We start from the raw sequence: 27,557 nt of genomic DNA on the forward strand, positions 1-27,557 counted from the left end.
TCCCAAACGGAAAGCCTCATTAACGAAAACATCCAAGGAAGCTGTTGCAAGAAAGAAGGCTCACGAGGCAGGAAAAAGGACGTGACACAGCTGCACACCAGTCTCGGAGGCAGTCCGAGGAATACAGATCTGGTGAACAAGATCGTGACACAGCTGCACACCAGAGTGCTAGGAAAGTCCAGCTTAAAGTGGCTCTAACGCAAAAGATGAGGATTGGAGCAGTGTTTGATGTCCAGCACTTTGAAGAAGCTGCCTATCCAGCAAAGCAGCAAGGCCACAAGCTGCCAAGTCTGTATGATACAGGACGTAAGTGCCCCTTCTGCAAGGCCCACTGCTGGAATGACGAACGACCTGGATTCTGCTGTGAGAAGGGCAAAATTGCAATCAATCTGCTCGAAACCTACCCTGAAGATTTCAAAGTTCTGTTCGACTGAAAGGAGTTTATTGAGAAGATACGCCAGTTCAACAATGCCTTGACCATGGCATCGATCGGAATCAAGGAGCACTTCATGCCAGGATTCAGCCCCATGGTGAAGATTCAAAGTAAAGTCTACCATCGCATTGGGCCACTCCAGCCAGAAAGTGATCAATCGCATCCAACGTTCGCTCAAATATGGTTCCATGACAGTGACGAACTTTAGTATTCTAAAGATACTGTTTTGATTTTGATGATTTACGTGTGATATGATTTGACTGATGTTTATATGAATTGTTAAAAAAAAAAAAATTTCTGCCTTCAATTTCTGATATTTTGCCTTTTCATTTCGGCTTCCCAATTGAAGCCCCGCCCGTAGGGCGGGTACCGTTGCTGGTATAATGAATTTGGTTGTGTGCTTCATTATAATACATCTTTACCTCCACCACCCGAGGTGGACGGAGGTTGTTTTCACCCCCTATCTGTTTGTTATGACGAAAATTGAAATTTTTTGTCATATGTCAGTCCGTCTTATTTGTCTGTGAGCGCCTGGGAGGTCATCTGGAACGTGCCAGGGTGCGGTATGAGAAGGCATGTCAGCAGAAAGTGATCCTAAATTTTCAGAAACGACGTGGTCGCCCCTCTTCCATGGACAGTACTCTAAGTGTCCAAGAGTCTGAGCTTTGTCGAAGTGTCACTCGTTTTGCATATGTTAATTGGCAGCTCCCTTCAAGAAGGTGTTGTACTTCTTCTGCCAGGTGGACACCTCTGGCTATGATATACTGTATGTGCCTTTCATGATTGATTACTGTGCTTTTTAAATACGCGTTTGCTTTATTTGGTAAACGCTTTGTTTCAAATTCCGGTTTTGTCTCAATCTCTCTATGACTCAACTTAGTGCGTGAGATTAGAGAGATGGGAAGTTCTGCCCCACCGATTGGTTCCATAATTAGCTGGGGCGTACTTAACAGTTCCACTCAGCCGTACATAATAAATAGACAATTGCGCACTGAGGGTCCATGCCCCAATTGCTTTCGCCAACCAACTGGTAAGGTAATGCATTTGTAAAAGAGTGAGGATCATGCCAGATTTGGTGGTATAGTATCAATCGACGTCCGTAGTTGCTTGCCAACCTGACAGGTCCGCCGCGTGGCGGTCTGCAGGGTTGACATTTGGGAGGAGTCCAAGAAGTACCCCTTGTGATAAACCCTGAACCCCGAGTCAGTAACAATATATATAATATATAGCGTATGTCTTGCAATTAGCTAAAATATAAATTCGAAGAGCAAATTTGAAAGCTCTTTATGTTCCCAGACGTTGTGGTGGCTTCACAGTCCACATCAGAGAATGAACCAAAACGCTTTTGAACAGAAGATATATTTTATTCAACGTTGCAACATGATGGCCGAATCCACATTGGGACAGCATATCGCAAGCAGTCCATCATCGTCGTGTGTTTTGCACGCATGGGGTCTGTGGGGTGACAATTCCATTGCACGACGCCAGTCGTGCATAAATAATGAAACCACCTTTTCGCACATGATATGATTAGCTAGGCTTCGTACCTGAGGATGGATTGATTGTGGACAATAAATCAGTTCTACCTTTGGGGAAAATGTGCACTGCCAGTGCGCACACCATGCAACATGATGTGCGCGCATATGAGGATCAGATGAAAATCTCCGAATGGCCCTTTGGAGGGACATTGGGGCTGGGCAATGCTCTTGGCCAACAGCCGCCGTGATTTATTCTATTACAACTTTAGTGAAATTATTATCTGAGCCCGTGGGCACCACGGCCCTGCTTTGGAAGGTCATTATAGGCTGTGCGGGGTGGCAAGCACGATGCTCAGCGAGGTAGCGATTGTGGACGGTTCCATCCATCCATCGTTGTTAACGTCACCGCTCGTTACCCCCTTTCATTGGGCCCGGGCTGCATAAGTGCCGACCGTGCCTCTCATCACACTTTCACTTAACGCCGCAGCACCGGCGCCCCCCGAATGCCCCACAGCGCCCGGTACGCGCTCAGCCTCCAGCCCCACTCCAATCTACAGCCACCGCAGGCCTCCTGGGCGCTGATGGACGGCCGCCTCCTCGAGCCCCGCGCCCCGGGCCCTGCTTTCACCCCGAGCCTGCAGTGCTCTGCGCCCTCCTTTGCCTTCCCACTGCCCAGTCGGCACGGCCCGTACACCACCGCGCATGGTTTGTCCTCCAGGGCCTCGCCCGGTGCTCACTGCACTCTTACGAGAGCGCTTGACGCCGTTTGTGTGAACGGGCTGCAGGTGCGTTCGGAATCTGAGGGATCTCGCTTCAGCGATGCCGGTGAGTCTGGTCGTGTCGTGGTGAATCGTCGAGTCGCCATAAGTCTGGTCGAGCGTTGTCGAGTCGTGGTGAGAGCGGTCGAGTCGTGGGGAATGTGGTCAAGTCACTGTGAGTGTTGTTGAGTCGTCGTGAGAGTGGTTGAGTTGTGGTGAACCTGGTGGCGTATCAGTAAGTCTGATTGAGTTGATGTGAGTATTGTCACGTCTCGTTTGAGTCTGGTCGAGTCGTGGTGAGTCTGGTCGAGTCGTGGGGAATGTGGTCGTCACGGTGAGTGTGGTTGAGTTGTGGTGAGCCTGGTGGCGTATCAGTAAGTCTGATTGAGTCGCTGTGAGTATTGTCACGTCTCGTTGAGGCTGGTCGAGTCGTGGTGATTCTGGTCGAGTCGTGGGGAATGTGGTCAAGTCACGGTGAGTGTTGTCGACTTGTGGTGAGTGTTGTCGACTTGTTGTCGAGTCATGGTCAGTCTGGTCGAGTCGTGGTGAGTCTGGTCGAGTCGTGGTGAGTTTGGTCGAGTCGTGGTGAGTCTGGTCGAGTCGTGGTGAGTCTGGTCGAGTAGTGGTGAGTCTGGTCGAGTCGTGGTGAGTCAGGGCGAGTCGTGGTGAGTCAGGTCGAGTCGTGGTGAGTCAGGTCGAGTCGTGGTGAGTCATGTCGAGTCGTGGTGAGTCAGGTCGAGTCGTGGTGAGTCAGGTCGAGTCGTGGTGAGTCTGGTCGAGTCGTGGTCAGTCTGGTCGAGTCGTGGTCAGTCTGGTCGAGTCTGGTCGAGTCGTGGTGAGTCTGGTCGGCTTGTGGTGAGTCTGGTCGACTTGTGGTGACTCTGGTCGACTTGTGGTGAGTCTGGTCGACTTGTGGTGACTCTGGTCGACTTGTGGTGACTCTGGTCGACTTGTGGTGACTCTGGTCGACTTGTGGTGACTCTGGTCGACTTATGGTGACTGTGGTCGACTTGTGGTGACTGTGGTCGACTTGTGGTGACTCTGGTCGACTTGTGGTGACTCTGCTCGACTTGTGGTGACTCTGGTCGACTTGTGGTGACTCTGGTCGACTTATGGTGACTCTGGTCGACTTGTGGTGACTCTGGTCGACTTATGGTGACTCTGGTCGACTTGCGGTGGCTCTGGTCGACTTGTGGTGGCTCTGGTCGACTTGTGGTGGCTCTGGTCGACTTTTGGTGACTCTGGTAGACTTGTGGTTACTCTGGTCGACTTGTGGTGACTCTGGTCGACTTGTGGTGACTCTGGTAGACTTGTAGTAGGTCTGTCCCGAGTCGTGGGTAATATGATCGAATCGGGTGAGTGTGGTCGAGTCGCGGTGAGACTCGTCTGGCCAAATCTCCGCCACCAAAGGTCGTCGCATTCTCTTTTTTTTTTTACGGTCACGTCGCACTGCGCGTGAGAAAGGTCTGCTCGGCTTTTCGCGCCATTAAGTGCCGATTACTTCAAGCAATGATTTGAATTCATAACAATCCCTTATCATTATATTCACTTAATTGCAGGGTCAATTTTCCTTCCTAACTCCTTTCAGGTTAAAATTACTGGAATTGTTTTATTTCTTTTTATCATGGGAGGTTTGGACTCATGCATATGTCATCAATACACACTTTGGATATCTACAACTGGGAGTTTTATCGCCTTTTGTTTTTATTTTATGCACGAGACCCCAGAATGCAAAGCACGGAGCGTTTTTGTTTTTCATTTACACGCAGGTCCGGAGAAAATGAAATGGCATTTCTTGTACACAGGTACTACAGGTACCCTCACAGTCCATGCAGACCATATTTAGACCCAGCGAGGAGTGATGCTGGGTAGTGGGGGAGGGGGGGGGGGGGTAGCTGCATCATGGTTTGCACTTATATGCCGAACAGCGCGGAACGAATTCAAACATTGGGACGCTGGGCTGGCGCTCCGAGCGGGCGTGGGAAGCGAAAGTCGATGCTGTGGGAACACGCGATTCGCGGCTCCTTCATGGATCATTGTCCCGACGTCTCACCTTGTTTTCATCAACGATACTGTCTGGCGAGTCCAGTACCTGCGCCCATACATGGGCAACGATAACCCGTGGCTGTCCCGATTCTAATATCCGTTCTGAAAAAAAACGAATTGAATTTTGGGGGAAATGCATTTGATAATCTACAGTCGGAAGGACCCACCATTAGATGATAGCTTATACTTTTGAATAACACAGTGTGCAACTAGAACGGCACTCAGAAGAGAGCATACCTCCACCTGCTTGGCCATGTCACTCAATGGTAAAGAATCACATAAAACTTTCTACTAGCTGGATACGGATCTGGATCTCCACCAACATTGAATCAATTCTTCCTTGTCACACACACAACCTGAACAACAAGTTTCGTCCAAATCCATCCATAACTTTTTGAGATATCCTGCTATTTCATTTTTAGCCCTTTCTCCGAATGGTGAAGAATCGCTTAGAAAATTCTAGTAGCCGGATCCGAATCCGGATCTTCACCAAATTCGAATCATTTCGTCCTTGTCACATGCGCTACATCGCTGCCAAATTTCGTCCAAATCCGTTCACAACTTTTTGAGATATTTTGTTCACAAACGGACAGACAGACAGACAGACAGGGGTGAAAACATAATCTCCATCCACCTTTGGTGGCGGAGGTAACTAGAGCATTGACGAGATGATGATAACAAACGCAAGTTTTAAGCCCAGGGAATTGTGACGTCACCATTCTGTGTAGGTTTCACGTGTGTGTGATTATACATATATGCACAGTATATACATTTAAATGCACACGCATATCTAGCTCTCAACCAGAATTAATATGACTGTAGGCCTATTAGGGCTGGATTGGATTTACACTGAGCCTGTTTGTTAGCTGATAGGAGGGTGCTCCGTTTGAAGGTTTAATTGAAGGTAATAACACAAAGGGTGGTAAAAGAGCCACGAAGCACATGGTGGAGGGGATTCGGAGATCCACTGCGTTCAACGTAATCATGCCGAACATGCATCCATCGGGCCGCGTGCAGGAGAGCACGGAGGTGCGGAACGTGAGAAGGGCGGGAAACGAAGGCGAACCCGCACCAACTTCTCGGGCTGGCAGCTCGAAGAACTGGAACGTGCTTTCCACGAGAGCCATTACCCGGACGTGTTCATGCGCGAGGCGCTCGCGCTGCGTCTCGACCTCGTGGAGTCACGAGTGCAGGTGAACACGACGAGCACGACGCACACACCCCCAATGCAACCCTCCTCGCACTCCCTCCGCGCTTTCTATTTCTTTCATTGTTTGCTTATTTATTTATTTTACCTCGGTTGTTTGTCTGTAATTATCCACGTCCGTCGTCGCTCTCGTGCCACCCACCTCATTTGACAGATATATAGGAAACCCATAGCATTGGAAATGCGTGCTCAATTTGCCATGAAAAACGGGTGACATTCATCCGGAGAGGGCTTCATTATATGCAAATAGCAATGCTGCAAGAAAAACGAGCCAGCTGTAATGAAATCCGCATTCACCAACATTTATAAAACAAACGTGCACAAATAATTACTTGGAGCGAGCAAACACTTTATTATGAACCAATACTGTAAATGCCAAGTACAGTTTGTACATTTGTTTAATCCGAATGTGCAATAATTCATGCCAGCATAGTGTTTATATTTCTCGGAAATATTTGCAATCAATGTTCGAATATATGTACGAGTGTGTGTGTATATATATATATATATATATATATATATATATATATATATATATATATATATATATATATATATATATATATGTATATATATATATATATATATATATATATATATATATATATATATATATATATATATATATATATATATATATATATATATAGGGCGGGGTGTACATTATATATATATATATCAGCAACCCCTACATTTAAATTTTAAATGTGAAGTCCAATGATGTAGGTTATTTTATAATGACTATCAGCTTTGAGTTTTGACAGGGTGGCCAAGAGGTACTCACACTCGCTTCTAAGCTGTCTAGCCTGGGTTTGAATGCCGTCCCAGCTATAAACTGTCATACCGGTGTTTCACAGGCCGGGTGATTTGTCATTGGGGTGCCGTCCCTCAGATGGATGTTAAACGGGTGTTCCCTCTGCTGACATTAGTTGGTTGATGTTAAATGTCCCTTGGTGTCCTTCACGAAGAGTTGGCAAGTTATCGCCAGTAGCATGAACAAATTTTAAAATTCCTGCCCTAAATGCTGCCTGGAGAGGGATGGTAAACCAACTAGCATAACTCTTGCCAAGAAACTGTTTTGGCCAAACCAATGCTCTGTAACAAATTTTATAAAAATCATATATATATATATATATATATAATATTGTTGCGGATCCCGGGTTCGTCGACGTACAAAGGGGGGTTTATGCCCCGTTTCCCCACGAACTCTGGTTCCACTGAAGCCAACGACCGTGAGCGACTAGACTTGTGATTGGCGGATTGCTAAGCAATTCCGATCGCCAACCTCCCAGTCATGCGCTGAAGAGTTTGCTGGTCAAATATTCTCAAATACCTTCAAGACACGCAACCGGAGAAACCAGGGATCGAACCCTCGCTTTCACACACCTTATGGGTGCCGAGCGGATTTGCACGGTGTGGAAAGCGGTGTTACCTCACGTGATTTATGGACCTGAATCAAGCCAAATTCGGTTTCGGATGATGCTAGGCCAATGGAGAAAAGACGTATCCGAACAGGTTTTAAAGTAACCAAATGTACAGCCTTTTATTTAGAAGGCACAGAGAAACAGAGATGAAAATATAAGCTTATCAATTCCTTACCTAATAATAAACCCCACTGGCGCCTTCACGCTCTCACACACGCAGGGAATAACACTCTGGTTATTGTCGTACCGATGTACGTGCTGGGATTGCCTCACAATTGGCCACGTTGTCTGGTGTGCGCAGTTCGGTCCTCACGTACAGCCTGGACGAGGTCAGGTCCGAAGGACGAACCGCCGCCTCGAAGTCGGCACGGACGAACTTCAGCGCAGCTTGAACAAGCAAGAGGCGTCGTCGGACAAAGGCACGAGGGTCCGGGCAAGAGCACAAAGGCTAGAGCAGTGTCGACTGGTGGAGCCAAAAGCAAGAGAGTCCAGAGCAGGAGGTTGTGGCGCAGCAAAATCCCAAAGCAAGAGACTCGTCGGCGAGGCGAAATCAAGAGAAGTGTCGTCCACGAGGCAAAATCTAAGAGAGGTCGTGACATGAGTGCAGCCAAAAAGCAAGAGAAGTGTCGTCCACGAGGAAAAATCCAAGAGGTCATGTCGTGGGCACAGCCAAAAAGCAAGAGAAGTGTCGTCCACGAGGCAAAATCCAAGAGAATCAAAATGCGCTGGACGGGGGTTTTATCAGACCCACCCACGCCTCGAAAATGTTCCACAGCCTCCCATTGGCTGAGGTTTTCCGCATCCCGGCGACGTGTTCCCGCCTCCTCACTGGTCACGTGGGCCTGTGCTTCTGGCCACGCCTTTCTGCATATTAGTAATGGCTTCCCCCAGCCACACGAAGGTTTGACATCCTGCCAACTCAACGCATATTTGGTCTTTATTACTACACAATGGGAAAGGGCTAATCTTTACATTCAATAATAAATAACTAACTACTGCAGGCTATCTGTTGTCGTGCAATTAACTATAGGGGGTTTCCCTTTATGGCACAACCGCAACAATATATATATATATATATATATACATATATATATATATATATATCTATCTATATATATATATATATATATATATATACAGTATATATATATATATATATATATATATATATATATATATATATATATATATATACAGTATATATATATATATATATATATATATATATACGTATATATATATATATATATATATATATATATATATATATATATATATATATATATATATATATATATATATATATATATATATATATATGTATGTATCTTTTTTTTTTTTTTTTTTTTGTGGGTGTGTATGTACAACCAAGCGTTGTACAAGCATTATATATTAACCCTTCCCCTGCTCCTCCCTCCCTCTCCAGTAACTATTTGTCACCGAGGAAAAGTAAATTTTCACTTGTCAAATCAAAATAAGGTAAAACAATGAATCAGACAATGCTAACTTATTACAGATATCAAGGGGGTATTGCAATGACTCATTCATGGGATCTAATACATTAAGCACATCTTGCAGCTGTCGTCTTCAATTCGGAGTAAAATTGCTGTGAAATTATCCGAGTTTTGAAAGCCATTCCGATGAAACATGAAAACTATACCTTCTCAGTTTGTTTGTAGTGCAGAAGTTGCTCTCCATTCAGCAACCACTCTCACGATAGCAGGCAGTGTAACTTGGTGTCAATTAGGAACTTCTAGGGAGACAACATCACTTGTGACCCACAATACGGGCAGGAATTTGTAATTTGTTCATGGTGCTGTTGATAGGTTTGATTCAAAAAAGACACCGTGGGATCTTTAATGTCCACCAACTAATGTTGGCAGGTGGGACACCAGGTTGAACGGCAACCAAAGCGACCAACACACACATTGATGAATCACTGCACCTGTGAAACACCAGGATGCAAGTTTATAGCTGGGTCAGGATTCGAACCCAGGCTAGACAGCTCAGACGTGAGTGTGCATACCTGCAGTACACCATTAACCCAGGTTAAATATTAGAACCTTAAAAGGTGCTTCTCTATAAATGACTACCTTTGTGCTTGATGACGTCATCAGTGACAAAGCTGCAGGAAATGGTAACTATTCATCATTTTTTTTTCATCATCAAGGAGAAGTAACAATAATTAATTTGAATATCTGCAAATTTCTGAAGCCAAATTGCACTCGCATTAATCTCCTTTGTGGTAATGGAGATCCAAAAGAGGTAAATAAATATCTTGCTGGGTATGGCGCAGTCTTTCTTTTTAATTTGTGGTTGTAAAAGACAAGGGTGGTGTAACGCTTAGAACGTCTGCTCCGACTCTGGGAGGTCTGCGGTTCAAACCCCCGACAAATTCATAGCAAAGGGTTTCTTATTTCAAAAACATGCTTTTACATGCTTTTATTTATTTCTTTATTTTATTTTGGAGGCTCCAGGCATGGACTATATAGCCCACATGGAGGCCAGGCCTTAAATAAAAGAGAAGAAAAGTGTATGGTGTTTGTTTGTGAGAGAGGTTGAAGCTAGCCCGGTTGCTGTAGTTTGAGTGAGACAGAAAGTAAGACCAACAATCCTGACACGGAGTGTGTAAGGTGGTTCCGGGCACCACTTTGACGCTCTTAAGTCAGGACGGTAGTACTACCCTGTGGGGTTGCTGTCTACAACCTACTACCTAAAAAATGGTTTTCTGCTTCCTTGCTTGACACTCATCACCTAAAAGTATAGATAGAGCATTGACAAACAATGGTGGAAGGAGATTGCAAACCAACCAGTGTAACCCTTGCCAAGATACTGCTTGGACAACACCAACAATCTGTAAAGAATATGGTCCATCAAAATCATATAAATAAATAATCGCCTGAATGTCAACAGAGCAATTTCCTTGCATTGCCTTGTACAGGGTGTTTCAACAGTTCAGAATTATGGGAAATATTGTCATGTCGCCCAGCGATTAAGATCACTGGGTGACGAATGACCGATCGTTTTTACTCCCGAGGCGAACTCTGAAATTTTAGCGGTTATTGTCCCCCGTCGCACCGCGGAGCGAAAGGGGGACTATGGTTTTCCCCTCCATCCGTGTGTCCGTCCGTCCGTGCGTGCGTGCGGGCGTGCGTGCGTGTGTGCGTGCTTGCGGGCGTGCGTGCGTGCGGGCATGCGTGCGTGCGTAAGCGAAGGACCGCATTCGAATTTGGTGTGTGGGTGCAACCCACGTCAAAATCCAAGATGGCCGCCGCCATGTATGTGAGATGAATATCAAGTATGAACCTTGTGAGATGAATATCTTGAAAAATAAGCGAAGTACCAACTTCTAATTTGGTGTGTGGGTGTATCTCCGCATAAGGAAGAACGCATTTGAAAATTGGGTTGCCACATCAAAATCCAAGATGGCCGCCACCATATATATGTCTGAACCTTGTGAGCGAAATATCTTGAAAAATAAGCGAAGTACCAACTTCTGAATCTGGTTTGTGGGTATATCTCGGCATAAGGAAGAAGGCTGTTGAAAATTGGTTCGCCACTTCAAAATCCAAGATGGCCACCACCATATATATGTCTGAACCTTGTGAGCGAAATATCTTGAAAAATAAGGGAAGTACCAACTTATAATCTGGTGTGTGGGTGTATCTAGGCATACGGAAGAACCCTCTTGAAAATTGGGTCGCCACGTCAAAATCCAAGATGGCCGCCGCCATGTATGTCTGAACCTTGTGAGCGGAATATCTTGAAAAATAAGCGAAGTACCAACTTCTAATCTGGTGTGTGGGTGTATCTATGCATAAGGGAGAACGCTATTGAAAATTGGGTCGCCATGTCAAAATCCAAGATGGCCGCCTTGCGTCTTCTACTTTGTCAGCTCGCATCATTTCACCGACGGGGGACCTAGGCGTAACGCTTGTTTCTATGGCGCATGCAGGATGGAAGGCAGTGAGGTACTTACCTGGATGAACGCACACGGGTTTATTCTGAAACTCACAATTGTTACATGCTCCTCCCCAAACCCCGGTCACGGTGTACCTCTGAGCCCCGAAAGGAGTCACGGCAGAAAGATGTGTCATAATGTGTGTCAATGACCAATGGTGAAACCACACCAACCAATTGTTACCAAAAACAAGTGTTGTATTAAGGTCACACAAGTATAACAGCACAAGTACAATATGTTTCAATTGCACCACAAAAATACCATATAATTCCTATGATGGTACCATCAGTTTCTTATTCAATAACTCACTGTGCTCCAAGTGAGTGAAAAGAACATTCCCAAAGTCACTGTCCCGGCACCAAGCCAAAGTCGATCCACGCTCCGGTGATCGCAAGAAAAATGTCGAATCGAGACCAGAATCCAAGTCAGCTGACAGTCAACGCTGCCAAAGAGGCGCAAAGGTGCACCCAAAAGGCGACTGGGAAATCACACCTTCGGGTATGAACGTTCAGCGGCTCCCAAACGTAGAACCACAAATTCCCAATCGAAATCCACGTTACACTCGCAAACCAGGCTAACGGCTGGGTGCGGTGAAATGGCTGGAGCGAGGTGAAAAGGCTGGAGCGATGCGAAATGGTGGGAGCGAGGCGAAATGGCGGGTGGGCCCGTACTGGAGGCGTACCTGCTCTCCAACGATTCTCTTCGGAATCAACCACAAAACCTGACACGCAGGTTTATCTGTCACAGCAATAACCACTCTGTCACAGGAATCCCTTTCCCAGGAAACCCAAAGTTCGCTCGTGACCCCCGTTCGCCAGCGTCTCCTCGAGACCTCAAAGCAGCTCGGCTTTTCTTCCCGACCTCACTTGCGCCACTTTTGGCTTCTCCCTCCTCCTCTTCTTCTTCCGGTTTCTCCCGATCCAGTTTCCGGTTTCTTTTAAAACACTAATTTTTTCCCTTTTGAAAACAGTTTTCTCCATTTCCCTTAAACGATAACAATAATAGTACATGGAACCAAAAATGCTTACAGTGGATGAAAACCACAATGACGGAAGTGACGAATCAGTAACACAATGAACAGACACGACACGAAAAATATATTCAACAAATAATTTAATGAAAGTAAATCAAAGAATAAAATAAATGCTGAGGTAAATCGAATTACAATTTCTACTTTGAGGATCCTCCAATCACACAAATACGAACACACAGGGGAATGATAAAATAAAAAGAAAATCCCTTCAGCCGGCACTTAGCTTGTTCAACGAGATCGTTTGAAGTCAGCAGTGGTGGTGAAGTCCAATGCTTCCCGTGCCTGAGTGCCCAATATGGCGACGAGCAGACGATGGCGATGCGCACAGAGCCATCGAGCGACCTGTGAAAACAGCCCTCCTTTTTCTCTCTCTCCGTCCGAAGCGCCAAGAGCCCACAAACCGCCGCCTTATTGCTCCTCTTTAACGGTCGCAACAGCCTCCTCCTCCAAAGCGCCAAAAGTTCACCCAGCACAAGAGCAAATATCGCGCCTGTCCTGCTCAAGCAAGACCAGCAGAGAGAGCGACTCTTCTGCTTCCTGCACAAAGCTTCTCGCTCTGACGGCACACTCACCAATGGCTGTGCTCCACCAAACCCCCCTGTGTCTCCACGACCAATGACGAAGCTCGGGGCATGGCCTGCTGGCTACGATCTACTCATGGAGGCGGAGTTTAGCCCGATCGGGAATGTTCTGGGTTCTGTCGGCAATTATGTCGGTTATTGTTGGTTAAAATGGATGATTTTATGGCCGGCCTTGTAATTGTAAAACGTAGGGAAAAACCACCGAGGGCAATCGCATGCTGGGGGAAAACTAATCTTAACCCCTATCTAATTAACCATAGCTTCACCCCTCGTGTGAAGACACGTAAACAACTTAAGCTCCAGTTTCCCTACTTAATACATCGAGATGTCTCCTACCCGTCCACAGTCCATGCTATACCTATACGATCCTATCTTTATTATGGTGTTCCATCATCTACCCCCACAAACGTAACAATATTTTTAATTTCTTCTTTTTTTTGGATAATGCCTTTTCGGTGAATAGGATGTCATGAATCGATGGAATAGTCCCCACATAGTCCACATTTAATGCCATTTGACTTTTTTTTATTTGGGGAAACCTGGAATCAGTAGTTTATAACACGAGGCTGAATGTGCTAAAAATCGTTGTGCCGATGTTTAAAAAACCTTCATAGAAACCGACATACAATAATTGATATGTGTACGCATGTCTGTGGCTTGCAATGTGAGCAATTATGATACTAATCCTGTAAAATAAATGTCCCTATCATTCTGGACTTTCGAAACACTCTGCATAATGCCCTGCCAGAGTAAAATTGATAAACACACACACACATATATATATATATATATATATATCTGGTAGCATGGTCTTTGGCATCCTAAAGTGCTTGAACCTGTGATGACATTGAATCAGTGATATTCTGTATGGCAGCCTGTTCCAGATTTTGCCAATATAGAGTAGAGCGTGTTGCAACACTTCCATATTACTTGGCAGACGCCGGCATTTCCACAGTTCCTGGTCCAGGTTCCCAGTTGTATTTGATGGCGTGCATGACGAGGCTTTGTGATGCCCAGGTGAGAAGCTGCAGGCCACTTCATCTCTTCCAGGCAGATATGCTTATGGACATATGGCATGTGACGCCATTTTCCTACAGTAAATGTGTTCCATACCTCAAATGCTTTCCTGATATCATAGTAGAGTTGCTGTAAACCAGCAAGGCATTTCCAGTGTGGAACACATTTACTGTGCTACAGGAGGATGGTGCCACATGACATATGTTTAGAATATCACCTCTGCCTGGAAGAGACAAAGTGGGCTGCAGGTTCTTCCCTGGGAACTGCAGAACCCTGAAATGGATGCTATCAAGCATGTCTGGGAACATGGAAGCTGCAAGAAAAGCTAACCTCTGCCAAGTAACATGCAAGAGCAACAGTGCACCAACATCTGTACTCTCTTTGGCAAAGTCTACGTTTGGCTCTCATACATAATATTGTTGCGAATATGGAATTTGGCCTCCATATCCGCTTGTAAATATTCCCCTATTTTCTCCGATACTCCCCAACTCTCCCTTACCCCATTCCCTAGTCCCATTGTCTGTAAACAACACCCATTAGAGCCGATCTTCCCCTTCATCCCCCCATTAAATGTCGTGCCCAGGTCCCCCGCACCACACGTAGACAATTATAGGACATCTTGCTAGTTATTCTTAATCTATGTCAGTTAAGGACTTGTTTCCATTAATTATGACTCTTCGTTGCACCAGAATGTGATTATATGGCACCTGTTAGGAAGTTTAGGACCTCCCCATACCTCTCCGCATCTCTTCCCCATGAAGAAGCGCCAACTACAACAACAACAACAAAAGAGGGGGGCGGCGCGGTGACGGCATGGGGAGTGGGCGTCCTCCTTCCGGCTCAGTTAGCCGCCATTGACCACGCGCTCCACGGGGTTACCACGAAGGGGCTCCCTGTCGGCCCCTCGTCAAGGGCGGAGCCGGTAACCCCCGCACCCAATGAGAAGCCATGGGCCGATGCCATCTGGGGCGGCGCTAACGAGCCGAGGGCGTGTCACTCCCCGCCGGATATACGCGGCCCCGCGCCGGATGTGACGTCAGATGCGCCCCGAGCTTGGAAGGACAAGACGCCACCCTCCCGAGCGCTGAGCGACCTCCCCGGCATCTCCACCAAAGTCGCGACCCACGAGCGCTGAGCGACCTCCCCGCATCTGCTGGACACCACCGTACGTGATTCTGTCCCGGAGCCAGGTGCACCTGAGCCATCGACTGCCGCTTTCCTTGCCATCAAATCCCGTGTGAGTCAGCGTTGTCCCGTTTATCTGTGGTCTGTCTAGGGTTAATATAAGGTTGTGTCTAAGTGCCCACCTTCCTATGTTTCCCTCTTGTCCCTGTAATCTAACCTTTTCCGCCTTAATATAACCTCCTCCGGAGGTCTTGAGAACTGAACCCCTGGTGTCGTATTGTGTCATTATAGCCCAGCCGGGTGTCTTCTCTTTCCTATTGAGCCAGCGTAGCGCGATTAGTCAACATTCGGGCACAATCGGGTAACTTGTACGGATACGGCGGCCATCCCACTCCTGACACCAAATGTTGCGAATATGGAATTTGGCCTCCATATCCGCTTGTAAATATTCCCCTATTTTCTCCGATACTCCCCAACTCTCCCTTACCCCATTCCCTAGTCCCATTGTCTGTAAACAACACCCATTAGAGCCGATCTTCCCCTTCATCCCCCCATTAAATGTCGTGCCCAGGTCCCCCGCACCACACGTAGACAATTATAGGACATCTTGCTAGTTATTCTTAATCTATGTCAGTTAAGGACTTGTTTCCATTAATTATGACTCTTCGTTGCACCAGAATGTGATTATATGGCACCTGTTAGGAAGTTTAGGACCTCCCCATACCTCTCCGCATCTCTTCCCCATGAAGAAGCGCCAACTACAACAACAACAACAAAAGAGGGGGGCGGCGCGGTGACGGCATGGGGAGTGGGCGTCCTCCTTCCGGCTCAGTTAGCCGCCATTGACCACGCGCTCCACGGGGTTACCACGAAGGGGCTCCCTGTCGGCCCCTCGTCAAGGGCGGAGCCGGTAACCCCCGCACCCAATGAGAAGCCATGGGCCGATGCCATCTGGGGCGGCGCTAACGAGCCGAGGGCGTGTCACTCCCCGCCGGATATACGCGGCCCCGCGCCGGATGTGACGTCAGATGCGCCCCGAGCTTGGAAGGACAAGACGCCACCCTCCCGAGCGCTGAGCGACCTCCCCGGCATCTCCACCAAAGTCGCGACCCACGAGCGCTGAGCGACCTCCCCGCATCTGCTGGACACCACCGTACGTGATTCTGTCCCGGAGCCAGGTGCACCTGAGCCATCGACTGCCGCTTTCCTTGCCATCAAATCCCGTGTGAGTCAGCGTTGTCCCGTTTATCTGTGGTCTGTCTAGGGTTAATATAAGGTTGTGTCTAAGTGCCCACCTTCCTATGTTTCCCTCTTGTCCCTGTAATCTAACCTTTTCCGCCTTAATATAACCTCCTCCGGAGGTCTTGAGAACTGAACCCCTGGTGTCGTATTGTGTCATTATAGCCCAGCCGGGTGTCTTCTCTTTCCTATTGAGCCAGCGTAGCGCGATTAGTCAACATTCGGGCACAATCGGGTAACTTGTACGGATACGGCGGCCATCCCGCTCGGCCCACCATACCATCAAAGTCGTATCTGTAACAATTGGTGTCAGGAGTGGGATTCGAACCCGGGACTAAATTAGTTAGGCCCAAATTTTGGGAGGGAAAATCGATTCGGAGCGCGTTTCCCGCGCGAAATTATAACGGCGAAATTTCAATTTGTTTTACGAAAATAAAAAATAAAAACCGAATTTTGAAAGTCGCGCTATGGCGGATCAAGACGGCTGGGGTCCGGTAGGGGAGAGTGAAGCAGGGTCGGTCCAGGACCAAATTGAGGGACATGAGGGACATGAGGAGAGCGAAACAGCGGGGGTAGCAGACGCGCGAAATTGCGCCTCGCACATAGATACGGCGGCCATCCCGCTCGGCCCACCATACCATCAAAGTCGTATCTGTAACAATTGGTGTCAGGAGTGGGATTCCACAGGAGTTGCACACCGACCAGGGACGAAATTTTGAGAGCAAATTGCTAAAAGATGTGTGCAGTCTCCTGTCAATTCGGAAAACCAGAACAACGCCTTTAAGACCTCAATCTGACGGGATGGTGGAAAGATTCAATCGAACTCTAATCCAACAACTGGCACTGTTCACCACCACCCGTCAGGATGACTGGGACGAACATCTCCCTTACTTGCTCATGGCCTACCGAACCAGCCAGCACGGGGCCACCGCATGCAGTCCAGCGTTGCTTATGTATGGGCGGGAGTTACGGGCTCCCGCCGACTTGCTATGCGGTCCCGTGCCAGACACAGTGGTTAACCCGCCGAGGGAGGGGTACGCACGTCACCTAGAGGAAGGCATGGAGCTAGTCCATGCCTTCGCCCGCCGCCAACTCCATCTGGCGGGGGAAAAGATGAAGCGCAGGTACGACGACCGGAGCCAGGGGAGTCAATACGCTCCGGGGATGAAGATTTGGTTCTTTAATCCCCGGAGGCGGAAGGGAAGGTGCCCAAAACTCACCTCCCCCTGGCAAGGCCCAGGAGTCGTCCTGTCGCAAATCTGTGACGTGGTCTTTAAGATCAAAATGGGGCCACGAGCCCTCCCTCGGATCGTCCACGCCGACCGGATAAGACCTTACACCGGCGAGCAGGCGCCCCCGTGGATCGCCTCGGCTTTAGATGCCGAGGCGGGACCCAGTACCTCTGAATAAGGGGGGCAAATGCGCTATAGCTTATGGGGTGTATGGCAGTGAAAACTAGCCCGGGTGGGTTAGGATATGGTGTGTAGGGATCTAGCGAAGATGACATTAGGTAACGTTAAGGTTAGTTAGTGACTGATACCTGTAGTGGGGACGCAGGTAGATTAGTGTGGATGATAATGACGTGGGAGCGCAATAGTTTAAAGGGACGACTGGGAAGCGCAAGTTTCAGAAGGGAGTAGTTAGCTGAGATGATGCCGTGTTTGTGAGAATTGAACAGGTGTGATTGCACAGGTGTGCAACTGGACAGGTGTGTGGAGCAGTGTATGAGTAGTGAGTGTTGTGGATCAGCGCGAATGCGCTTGGGGAGAGAAGGGTGCAGGTGGCACCAGGTGTGAGAGCACAGGGTGCAAGTACAGGTGTGTGGAGAGAGTTGGAGTAAGTGGTATGGAGTGGTGTGCGTGGTGCGAAGGTGTGGATGGGGGAAGAGTGGACCCCTTTCACGAGTACCCGGGGCGGGTAGTGTAAGTGTTAGGTAGAGGGTACAGGTAAATTGTGGTTGGATATTGGCATTTGTGGTGCGGTTGCAGAATGGTGTTGTGAATGGGTGCATTAGTGTTGTGGAAATGGCTGGGCGTGTAGCCTGTTAGTGTGTGTAGTTGGTTGGGCACTCCACCACTGTGAGGATGTCGGCCAGGTGAGGCCGCAGGTGGGCTCTGGGAGCCGGTAGTTGTGAGTGGGTGCCTGAGGATCCCGGGTGTGGATCGGGCAGCCCAGTGCCAGAGAGGGCACGGAGTGGGGAGAGAGCCAGAGGGCCTTCCCCTGGTAGTTAGGTTAGGGTAAGGAGCAGGTAAGCTCGGAGGCAACTGCAGTGGTGGAGGTGTGCAGGTGGGTAGACCCACTGGGAGAGGTACACGCCGCAGCCCAGAAATTGTGCGAGGGCACCGGGAGATGAATCGGGGGAGTGAGACCCCAAATTGAAGAGCACCACAGTTTGGCCAATGGGAATTGGTTTTTAGAACCCATAGTGTAAGAGGGCCAATGGTTTGGCCGGAGAGAGACCCCGGGTAGTGTAAAGTTGTTAAAGTCATTTAGGAAATAGTTAGGATTAATGAACCTGTCGCACCATACGCAGCCACTTGCCTGTGGTGATGATGATGACTCCACACCTGTGTTTTCTTTGTTTGTGTTGCAGAAATGAGAATTGCTGTTGGATTTGTGAGACGCATCACGACGTGGATGAGACATTGGGGTGATTCCATCTCTCCCTCCCTAGGAGGGACTGATGATGAATTGGTGATGGCAAATTTTGATGTTGAGTTGAAAATGGCAAATTTTGATGAGAGTTGAAAATGGCAAATTTGATTGGTTAGGAGGGAGAGAAGACGAATTTGGTATATGGGAGGAACGGGGAAGACAGTAGGGATGTTTGTGGATTTGTAAAGTAGATGTTTATGGGTAGTGTTGTGTTTTGTTGATACAGTAAGGGGTAAGGGAGGGGCCATGTAGGTTACCTGGTGGGGGGGGCGTACGGTAGGAACGTACCTGTCTCACCTGGTTCCCATGTGCCCCCAGTGTGCATCACCTTGCATTGCGTGCACTTTTGCGCCCTTACCACCTTGCTCACTTGTCTTGTTTTTGTCTCCCACCTCCGAGGATCTGGCTTTGGGGTAGAGAGAGAGGAGAGAGAGGTGCTGGCGACGCAGTTGTGGGCCTGCACTTTCGCTGCTTGCTGCCGGGATCGATACACCATATGGACCGCAATGTTTGTGGCCACCCACGATGGACCGCAGTTCGTTTGCGGCCAAGCACCACCCGGGGATGGACCTATGGGTCAACGTGGCACCTATGCCATACAGGTGAACCACTTTTAAGTAACACCAAGTGCACCACAAGAAGAGCAAGAGACACCTGCAGGGTTAGGGGTTGTCGAATTTATTTTTATTCCAATGAACAATGGTGACTGCACCGATTGGTGGTGGGGTGGTGCTTTTGATGCGCGGGAAGGGTGCTCTGCACGTTATTAAAGGCCGTCGGCCACAGAGCACTCGTGGGTTGGTGTATCGATGTTGGCAAGCGCGCTCTCTCTATGCATAACATCTGCATGTGTTCCTCCAAAGACAGGTCCTGGATCGTAGTGTAAATAGCAGCGTAGTCTTGTAAATAATGCTCCCTACCGGCTGTATGTTTAGTTTGAGAATTCTTTCCGGATTCGGTTATCCTGTGGGTGTGTTTCTGAGAGGAGAAGGGTGCAACGTCGCAGGGGGACATATTTACTCATTTGTGAATATCTATAAAACTGTCGCACTCAGGGTAGAGTTAATAGTAGAGGGAACTACATTGCGTGCCACACTAAAGTAGGTAAAGATTTATCGGGTCGGGACGCCCCGAGGGTAGAGAAGGGTGCAATGTTGCGAATATGGAATTTGGCCTCCATATCCGCTTGTAAATATTCCCCTATTTTCTCCGATACTCCCCAACTCTCCCTTACCCCATTCCCTAGTCCCATTGTCTGTAAACAACACCCATTAGAGCCGATCTTCCCCTTCATCCCCCCATTAAATGTCGTGCCCAGGTCCCCCGCACCACACGTAGACAATTATAGGACATCTTGCTAGTTATTCTTAATCTATGTCAGTTAAGGACTTGTTTCCATTAATTATGACTCTTCGTTGCACCAGAATGTGATTATATGGCACCTGTTAGGAAGTTTAGGACCTCCCCATACCTCTCCGCATCTCTTCCCCATGAAGAAGCGCCAACTACAACAACAACAACAAAAGAGGGGGGCGGCGCGGTGACGGCATGGGGAGTGGGCGTCCTCCTTCCGGCTCAGTTAGCCGCCATTGACCACGCGCTCCACGGGGTTACCACGAAGGGGCTCCCTGTCGGCCCCTCGTCAAGGGCGGAGCCGGTAACCCCCGCACCCAATGAGAAGCCATGGGCCGATGCCATCTGGGGCGGCGCTAACGAGCCGAGGGCGTGTCACTCCCCGCCGGATATACGCGGCCCCGCGCCGGATGTGACGTCAGATGCGCCCCGAGCTTGGAAGGACAAGACGCCACCCTCCCGAGCGCTGAGCGACCTCCCCGGCATCTCCACCAAAGTCGCGACCCACGAGCGCTGAGCGACCTCCCCGCATCTGCTGGACACCACCGTACGTGATTCTGTCCCGGAGCCAGGTGCACCTGAGCCATCGACTGCCGCTTTCCTTGCCATCAAATCCCGTGTGAGTCAGCGTTGTCCCGTTTATCTGTGGTCTGTCTAGGGTTAATATAAGGTTGTGTCTAAGTGCCCACCTTCCTATGTTTCCCTCTTGTCCCTGTAATCTAACCTTTTCCGCCTTAATATAACCTCCTCCGGAGGTCTTGAGAACTGAACCCCTGGTGTCGTATTGTGTCATTATAGCCCAGCCGGGTGTCTTCTCTTTCCTATTGAGCCAGCGTAGCGCGATTAGTCAACATTCGGGCACAATCGGGTAACTTGTACGGATACGGCGGCCATCCCGCTCGGCCCACCATACCATCAAAGTCGTATCTGTAACAATATTATTGATTTGATGGCTTCACAGGTTCAAACACCGTATGATGCCAAAGGGCAAGCTCACCAGGTATTAATATATATCATTCATTTAATTATGCTCCTATCCTATTACAGATTGTTAAAATAAGATTTGTTTTCAATCAGGGGTGTTCATTTAATTCTAGCAGAGCACTGTATAAAATTTCAGGGAAAGAAGGGAAGTTTCACAAAATGCTACATGTAGTTTGGAAGATGGATCCATATTACAAAATGAAGGTACAACCAACTTAGCAACATAGTATAGCTACCCAGCCGACGATGCCTTGCTACTGACCAGTTGAACCTCTGAACATTGTCTTCGAATAGGACTTAAGTGGCTGAGCCTTATACCTATTACCACAACCTGAGCCTTGCGTACATGCAGCTGATACATGTTAGTTGCTCGGACCTGAGCCTTGCATATACTACGATGGGACTTTGGTCTTGTCTACTGGCACGTGGCACCTTCAGTTTTGAATTTAAAGGAATGGAAAGAAATTAATATCAAAAGGGAAAAAGATGTCCACAGGTCATTAACATGGCCTGGGTTAGAATTTCGATCCAGCCATAAACTGTCACCATGGTGTTTCGCAGACCGGGTGATAAGTCGATGTGTGCGCCATCCCTGGGCTACATGTTAAACGAGTTCTGACAACATTAGTTGGTGGCTGGTAAAGATCCCACGGTGTCCTTCGCGAAGAGTAGAAGAGTTACTTCCGGAGCTCTGGCTAACTTCCAAATTCCTGACAGTTTCAGTTCAACTTCAGGCCGGAACAGGCAGTTCATGAAAGGATGTTAGCCAAAAAACAACAACAACTTTCACGTGCAGACCCCACAAGAACATGAGAATGATGGGGGCCATTACAGAAGTATATATGACGTGGATTCAATTATAGATTTTGTGTGCTGGTTGCATCATCACCGAAGACACTCCCTTTCTCTTGATGCATTTTCTTCATCGGTTAAGAGCACTAATCAGGGAACTTTGCCAGGGATAGTGGCAAAAGGCGATGTGCAGAAGGGTCACGTGGTCTTGGGAAAACTTTTTATCAGCGATTGTCAAACGCAGCTACTTATTTCTACTGGTGTTGGGGTTGGCACTTCCCTGTCTTATTTCAATAATTTAATCTTTCGTGAATTGTTCCTGAGTTTTTGTCTGCTAATGGGTTTTCTAATCTTTGTTTTCTAGGACATTTAGTAAAGCTTCAGTACAATATCTAACTCGTCCTGCATTTCACCACTACATACGTCATTGTAGTTGCAAGTGAGACGTTGTGGGCCTAATCCAGAAGTCCCCAAACTTTTTGGCATGACGCCCCCCTTTTAGTTTTCACCAAAAGCTCTACCCCCTCCACCCCTTATTTTTCAAATAACGCAGTACAGCACAGTCGGCCACTACGCTGCCATGGCCACTGCCTACTGTTGAAACTACACTACTACCGAGATGATTGAAGAATATGAGCGCAATTCCGGATTTAAGTCCAGATGGGAAGTTCTGTGAGTAGGTCCCGCCAGCTTTACGTAGTGTAAAAGTGAATCAAGCAAAGGAAATTGCACGGGAGATGCTGATGCCGCGATCGCAATACCAACAATGATTCCATATCATCCTCGTCCCAGCACCAAGGCAAGGGAAAAACCAAGCTTCCACTCTTTAGTTGTTTTTTTAGTTTACAAATCCATTAGTTGTGGTGTTGTTCACAGGCGGCAGCACGCACAGAGCTGGTGCGATGTTTGAAGGTCATGAGGGTATTGCAAGGAGAGTGTTGGTGTTCTATTAAATATCTCGCTTAATTTTTCAGTTTTTTGAATATTTAAGCCGAATTCGCATTAAAAAATTTTTTTTTTTTTTTTCACATGGCCTCATGCCTCCCCTGTACGGCTGTACCCCCTCCCCCCTTTCCCCTCAAGGGGGGGCGAGGGGGTTCCAGTTTGGGAACCACAGGCCTAATCTATCTCAAACCCCTGCAGTGGTAAAAATTCTAACACAGCCCGTCGTTGGTCATTATTTAATTGCCATCGGTCTTCGGGAGAATATGCACGAAAAGAAAAAGTGTAGGTGTGAGAGTAATGAAGGTAGGTGTGCGATCGTGACGTCAGGAAACAGCTGTCCGGACAAACGAGGCATCGACACACCCCACGCTGTTGGACTAATTTACTTACTATCGCGGCTCCATTACCCCCTCGCTGTTCGCTTAACCAAGCCATCTCTTCAGGATACTCTGATTGCACTCGTTAGGGTTGTTGGGCGGTGATCTTTGCTCAACCACATCATTTAAGTCGCACGCCAGCTCCGTTCGATATACCTGATTGCTTTATGAGCAGTTTCCGTGCCATGTTGTTTGTGCTCCGGAATAACGACTTTCAAATCATCTTCCTTGCACTCATGTAAGGCGGAAGGTAATTTTTCACTCTTGTATGAAAATAACATCGTGTCGTTTAAAGGGCAATTCAAACGCTTAGAACGTTATTGCGCTGTCTAAGTGGGAACGTTTCTACAAAATGACTAATAGCAAAATAGGTGAGCGCACAGGTGTGGTGTATATGACGTCGCGAACGATTCACGCACTCACCTCTGAGCTGGGCACACGCATTTTCTAGCCTGGGTTCGATTCCCGACCCAGCTATGTAAACTACCGTCCTGGTGTTTCACATGCAGGACGATTCATCAGATCGGAGTGTTAAACGGGTGTCCCATCTGCCTGCGTTAGTCGGTGGACGTTAAAGATCCCATGGTGTCCTTCGCGAAACAGTAGGAGCTATCTCCAGCACCATGACCAAATTCCAAATTTCCACCTTGACTTCATGTGTTGGAGTGGCGACCCGCACGGGATTGTAAAGCTAGGGCAAGAAAGTCCTTCGGCAGCACCGACACTCTGTATAGACTATACAGCATGGTACACGATAACGATTCCAACAACCGCCATGGCCATGATTTTGTGCTTCTTGAACGAGGAGAAAGAAATCATTGAAACGTGATTCAAGTGCCTTATTAATTATGCCAAATAACTATAGTAGAGGAGCACGACACGTACATTATAATACCGCTTCACTGCAACAATTAACTGATAATTAAATCTGATGGAAAACAGAACTTTTAAAAGATCCTTTAGTTTGAATGAAAACCGCGTTCTATTCAACGCACGGCTTCACCCTTGCCGATTACGAAGAGGGTGCTTGGGCAAATATACACGACAATAAAGGTCGTTTTTACGTCAGGAAGAGTCAACCGACGTGTCTCGCCAAGACGAAAAGTTTTGTTTTGTCCCAAGAGTTTTGCTTTGAAAAATCCTTGGGGTGAAAAAAAATACAACTTTTCTAACTTCGGAAAACAACAATAACCAGGGAGTGTCAGGAAACATCACGAGACAAAAAAAAAAGTTTTTGTATACACGGTCGTGTCTCATGGAAGAGCTAGTGCAAAAGTTCAGGTATGAATAGACGAAAGTTCGCAGGTTGGTTCCTGTCAACTTTTGTGTTTACTCGAGTAAACAAGAAAGTGGTTGTTTACTTTTCATCATGAAATGATATGCGGTAAGTTTTCATGGAATCGACATCAGTCGGCCTCATATTACATTACTCACAATAAGTTAGGGATATTGGCAAGTTCTTCGGTGTGGTTGATTTTGTGTATTAATTATGTTGAAAAAAGTTGTTGGTCCTAATTCTATGGTTATTAATGAGTATGAAAAAACTCAGCATTCTTGATTTCAATACCCTAACCCTAACCCCTATAAAAATAAATAAACTCACTCCCACAATATCCCTAACTTATTGTGAGTAGTGTAATGTTTATATGGGAACAGCGTAATAGTTGTTGTTTTAAAAATGCACGTATATTGCCAACAGTGTGAATTGCCAACACTTGGTCACCTGTTTGAAGAACACGAATGTTGGCAACACCCTCAGTGATTTATTTTATTTTTTAATTTTTTTTCTAAAATGAGCTACACATCCTTCGAGCGGTCTCAGTTGCAGTGTCTAAGGAGACGCACTCTTGTTGTTGACGTGGTGCAGGTTTGGTTCCAGAACCGACGCGCAAAGTGGCGCAAGAAGGAGAACACCCGCAAAGGGCCGGGACGCCCGGCGCACAACGCGCATCCGAAGACCTGCAGCGGAGAGCCCATGAACCCGCAGGATATAGTGCGGCGGGATAACGAACGGCTTGAAAAACGAAGACGTAAACAAGAGCGGAAGATGCACGAAAAGCTTCAAGGTGCCTTCGGCTCTCAAGTTAGCCATGCGCTCCAAACGGAGCCTGGTTCTGAGCGAGGAGACGCCAAAGCTGTATTGTTGATTTCACCCGTGGCCAAGATGGCCTCCTGCGGCGAGTACGTTTCGGACAAGCAGATGTTTTCTGGTGATGAGAACGAGGGCCGTGATGCACAGCAAATGGGCTTGAGAGCTCACGGAGGACACTATCCTCGACAGAACAAGCTTGACGGCCTGACGATGAACAGCGAAAGAGTTTCTGTGGGAGTCTCGGCAAAACTCAACACCTCATTTAGCGTGGAGAGCCTTTTGGCCGAGGAAAAGGTCGGGTTGCCGGTGGAGCAATTGCCAAGCTCGGTGCTGCTTACCGGCAGGGGACGCTTTCTGCTTTGCCACGTCTCTCAGCCTCTTGGATTCCTCGTTCCGCAGCTCTCAAGACCCGAGGTCGACTCTGAGCCTCCGGTTGGATGCGCTCGGAACCCGAACGCTTGGCCCGGCTGCCCTGAATTGGGACCAGGACAATCTGCGGAGGCCTCTCGGAGCGAGAATGGGTTACGCCCCGGTACCATAGAGTCCGCCGAAGTGCGCTGCTCACCTTCTCCTCAGGAAATCTCTGCCTCACGCAGTCCCGACATTAGCTAGACCAAAAACGCTGGGGCGACCCGCACTCTTAAAGCCAAAGTTTTCCAAAAATGTATAATTTATATCGAAGTTTGTGACTTCTCATCACCTATATAGCACTGTCCTGTATACGTTGTGTTTGTTGTTTTTTTGTTGTTGTTTTTTCGTATTATTTAACTGCCATCGACCTCATTTACCAATAATGCCTCCATGTGAGGAGTTTTAGATTAGAAACCTAACATGATGTTTATGCTTCGGTATCTGATTGGTATATCTAGGCAGGTGATTGCGAGACGTGTGCACACCACGACAAACCTCGGTGTACCAGCACAGTACACATTTATAGTTTACATTGAAACAACCATGCATTTACAGCTTTAGGTTGAAAACAGATTATCGTCTGAACAGACCTTTTGTCGGTCTACTGTATTTGATATGAAGTTTTTGCCATAGCATTTATATAATGCTTTATGCTGTTCGTCTTTTTTTTAATAAACAGATTATAATGCTGAAGTGAACTCTGATGCAGGTGTAAGAAAGCATTGCACATCAAATATATACCCGAGCATCATAATCGCCTCTTTAAGATATGAATGAGCAAGTTGGGTCTCCTTATCAACAAGGTTGATGTGTAAAGCTGCAGCAAAAATTAACCTGGGAGTGCACCACGGCAAGGTTGGGCCAAATGCCCTCATTTCCTTGTTTGAGGTCGTGCGACGACTACTTACACTCACTGTAGTCCCGTGCCGACTGTTGACCCTTTATATATTAATGTCCCTTCTGCATACGGAACGTAAATACTAAAATACAATTGGTTCGATTCCAGACAAATAATTCGCATTGAACGCGACACAGATGGGCCGAGGCGGAAGCCAAGCTCCACCAACCTCCCTGCCAGCGCCGTTATTTCTTGTGTTAACATCAATTTGATTAAGAATCGCAATTTTTTTATTGTGAGGTTGACTTACCGAGTGTTACTATAATATGCTACAGCAAATTTCGGAGCAATTGGCTCAGGGATGTGTGTGGAATTGCATAACAAGCAAAAGATGGCGTGACACACACACACACAACACACACACACACACACACACACACACACACACACACACACACACACACACACACACACACACACACACGCATACATACACACACATGCATACACACACGCACACACACACACACACACACACACACACACACACACACACACACACACACACACACACACACAGTGGGGGGAGGAGCTAGCCGAAACGTGTGTGTGTGTGTGTGTGTGTGTGTGTGTGTATGTATATATGTGTATATGTATATATGTGTATATGTATGCATGTATTTATATGTATATGTATGCATGTATTTATGTATATGTATGCATGTATTTATGTATGTGTATATGTATATGTATATACAGTCACGTGAAAAAGTAAGTACACCCGGTATAATGTTTTGACTTTTTCAAC

At 47.4% G+C, this 27,557-nt stretch overlaps 1 protein-coding gene across 1 annotated transcript; it reads left to right on the plus strand.

The window, feature by feature from the left end:
• The first annotated feature begins 479 nt into the window (after nucleotides 1-479).
• LOC137423860 (homeobox protein unc-4 homolog) lies at nucleotides 480-26,383 on the plus strand. The gene is made up of 5 exons (XM_078773592.1): nucleotides 480-582; nucleotides 1,139-1,199; nucleotides 2,588-2,736; nucleotides 5,733-5,908; nucleotides 25,276-26,383. Exons 1-5 carry the CDS (start codon nucleotides 480-482, stop codon nucleotides 26,110-26,112), a joined length of 1,326 nt encoding a protein of 441 aa, XP_078629718.1. The 3' UTR covers nucleotides 26,113-26,383.
• The last annotated feature ends 1,174 nt before the right edge of the window (nucleotides 26,384-27,557 follow it).

The sequence above is a fragment of the Myxine glutinosa genome, chromosome 3 (genome assembly GCF_964187855.1).
Source record: "Myxine glutinosa chromosome 3, kmMyxGlut1.1, whole genome shotgun sequence".
Taxonomy (NCBI): Eukaryota; Metazoa; Chordata; class Myxini; order Myxiniformes; family Myxinidae; genus Myxine; species Myxine glutinosa.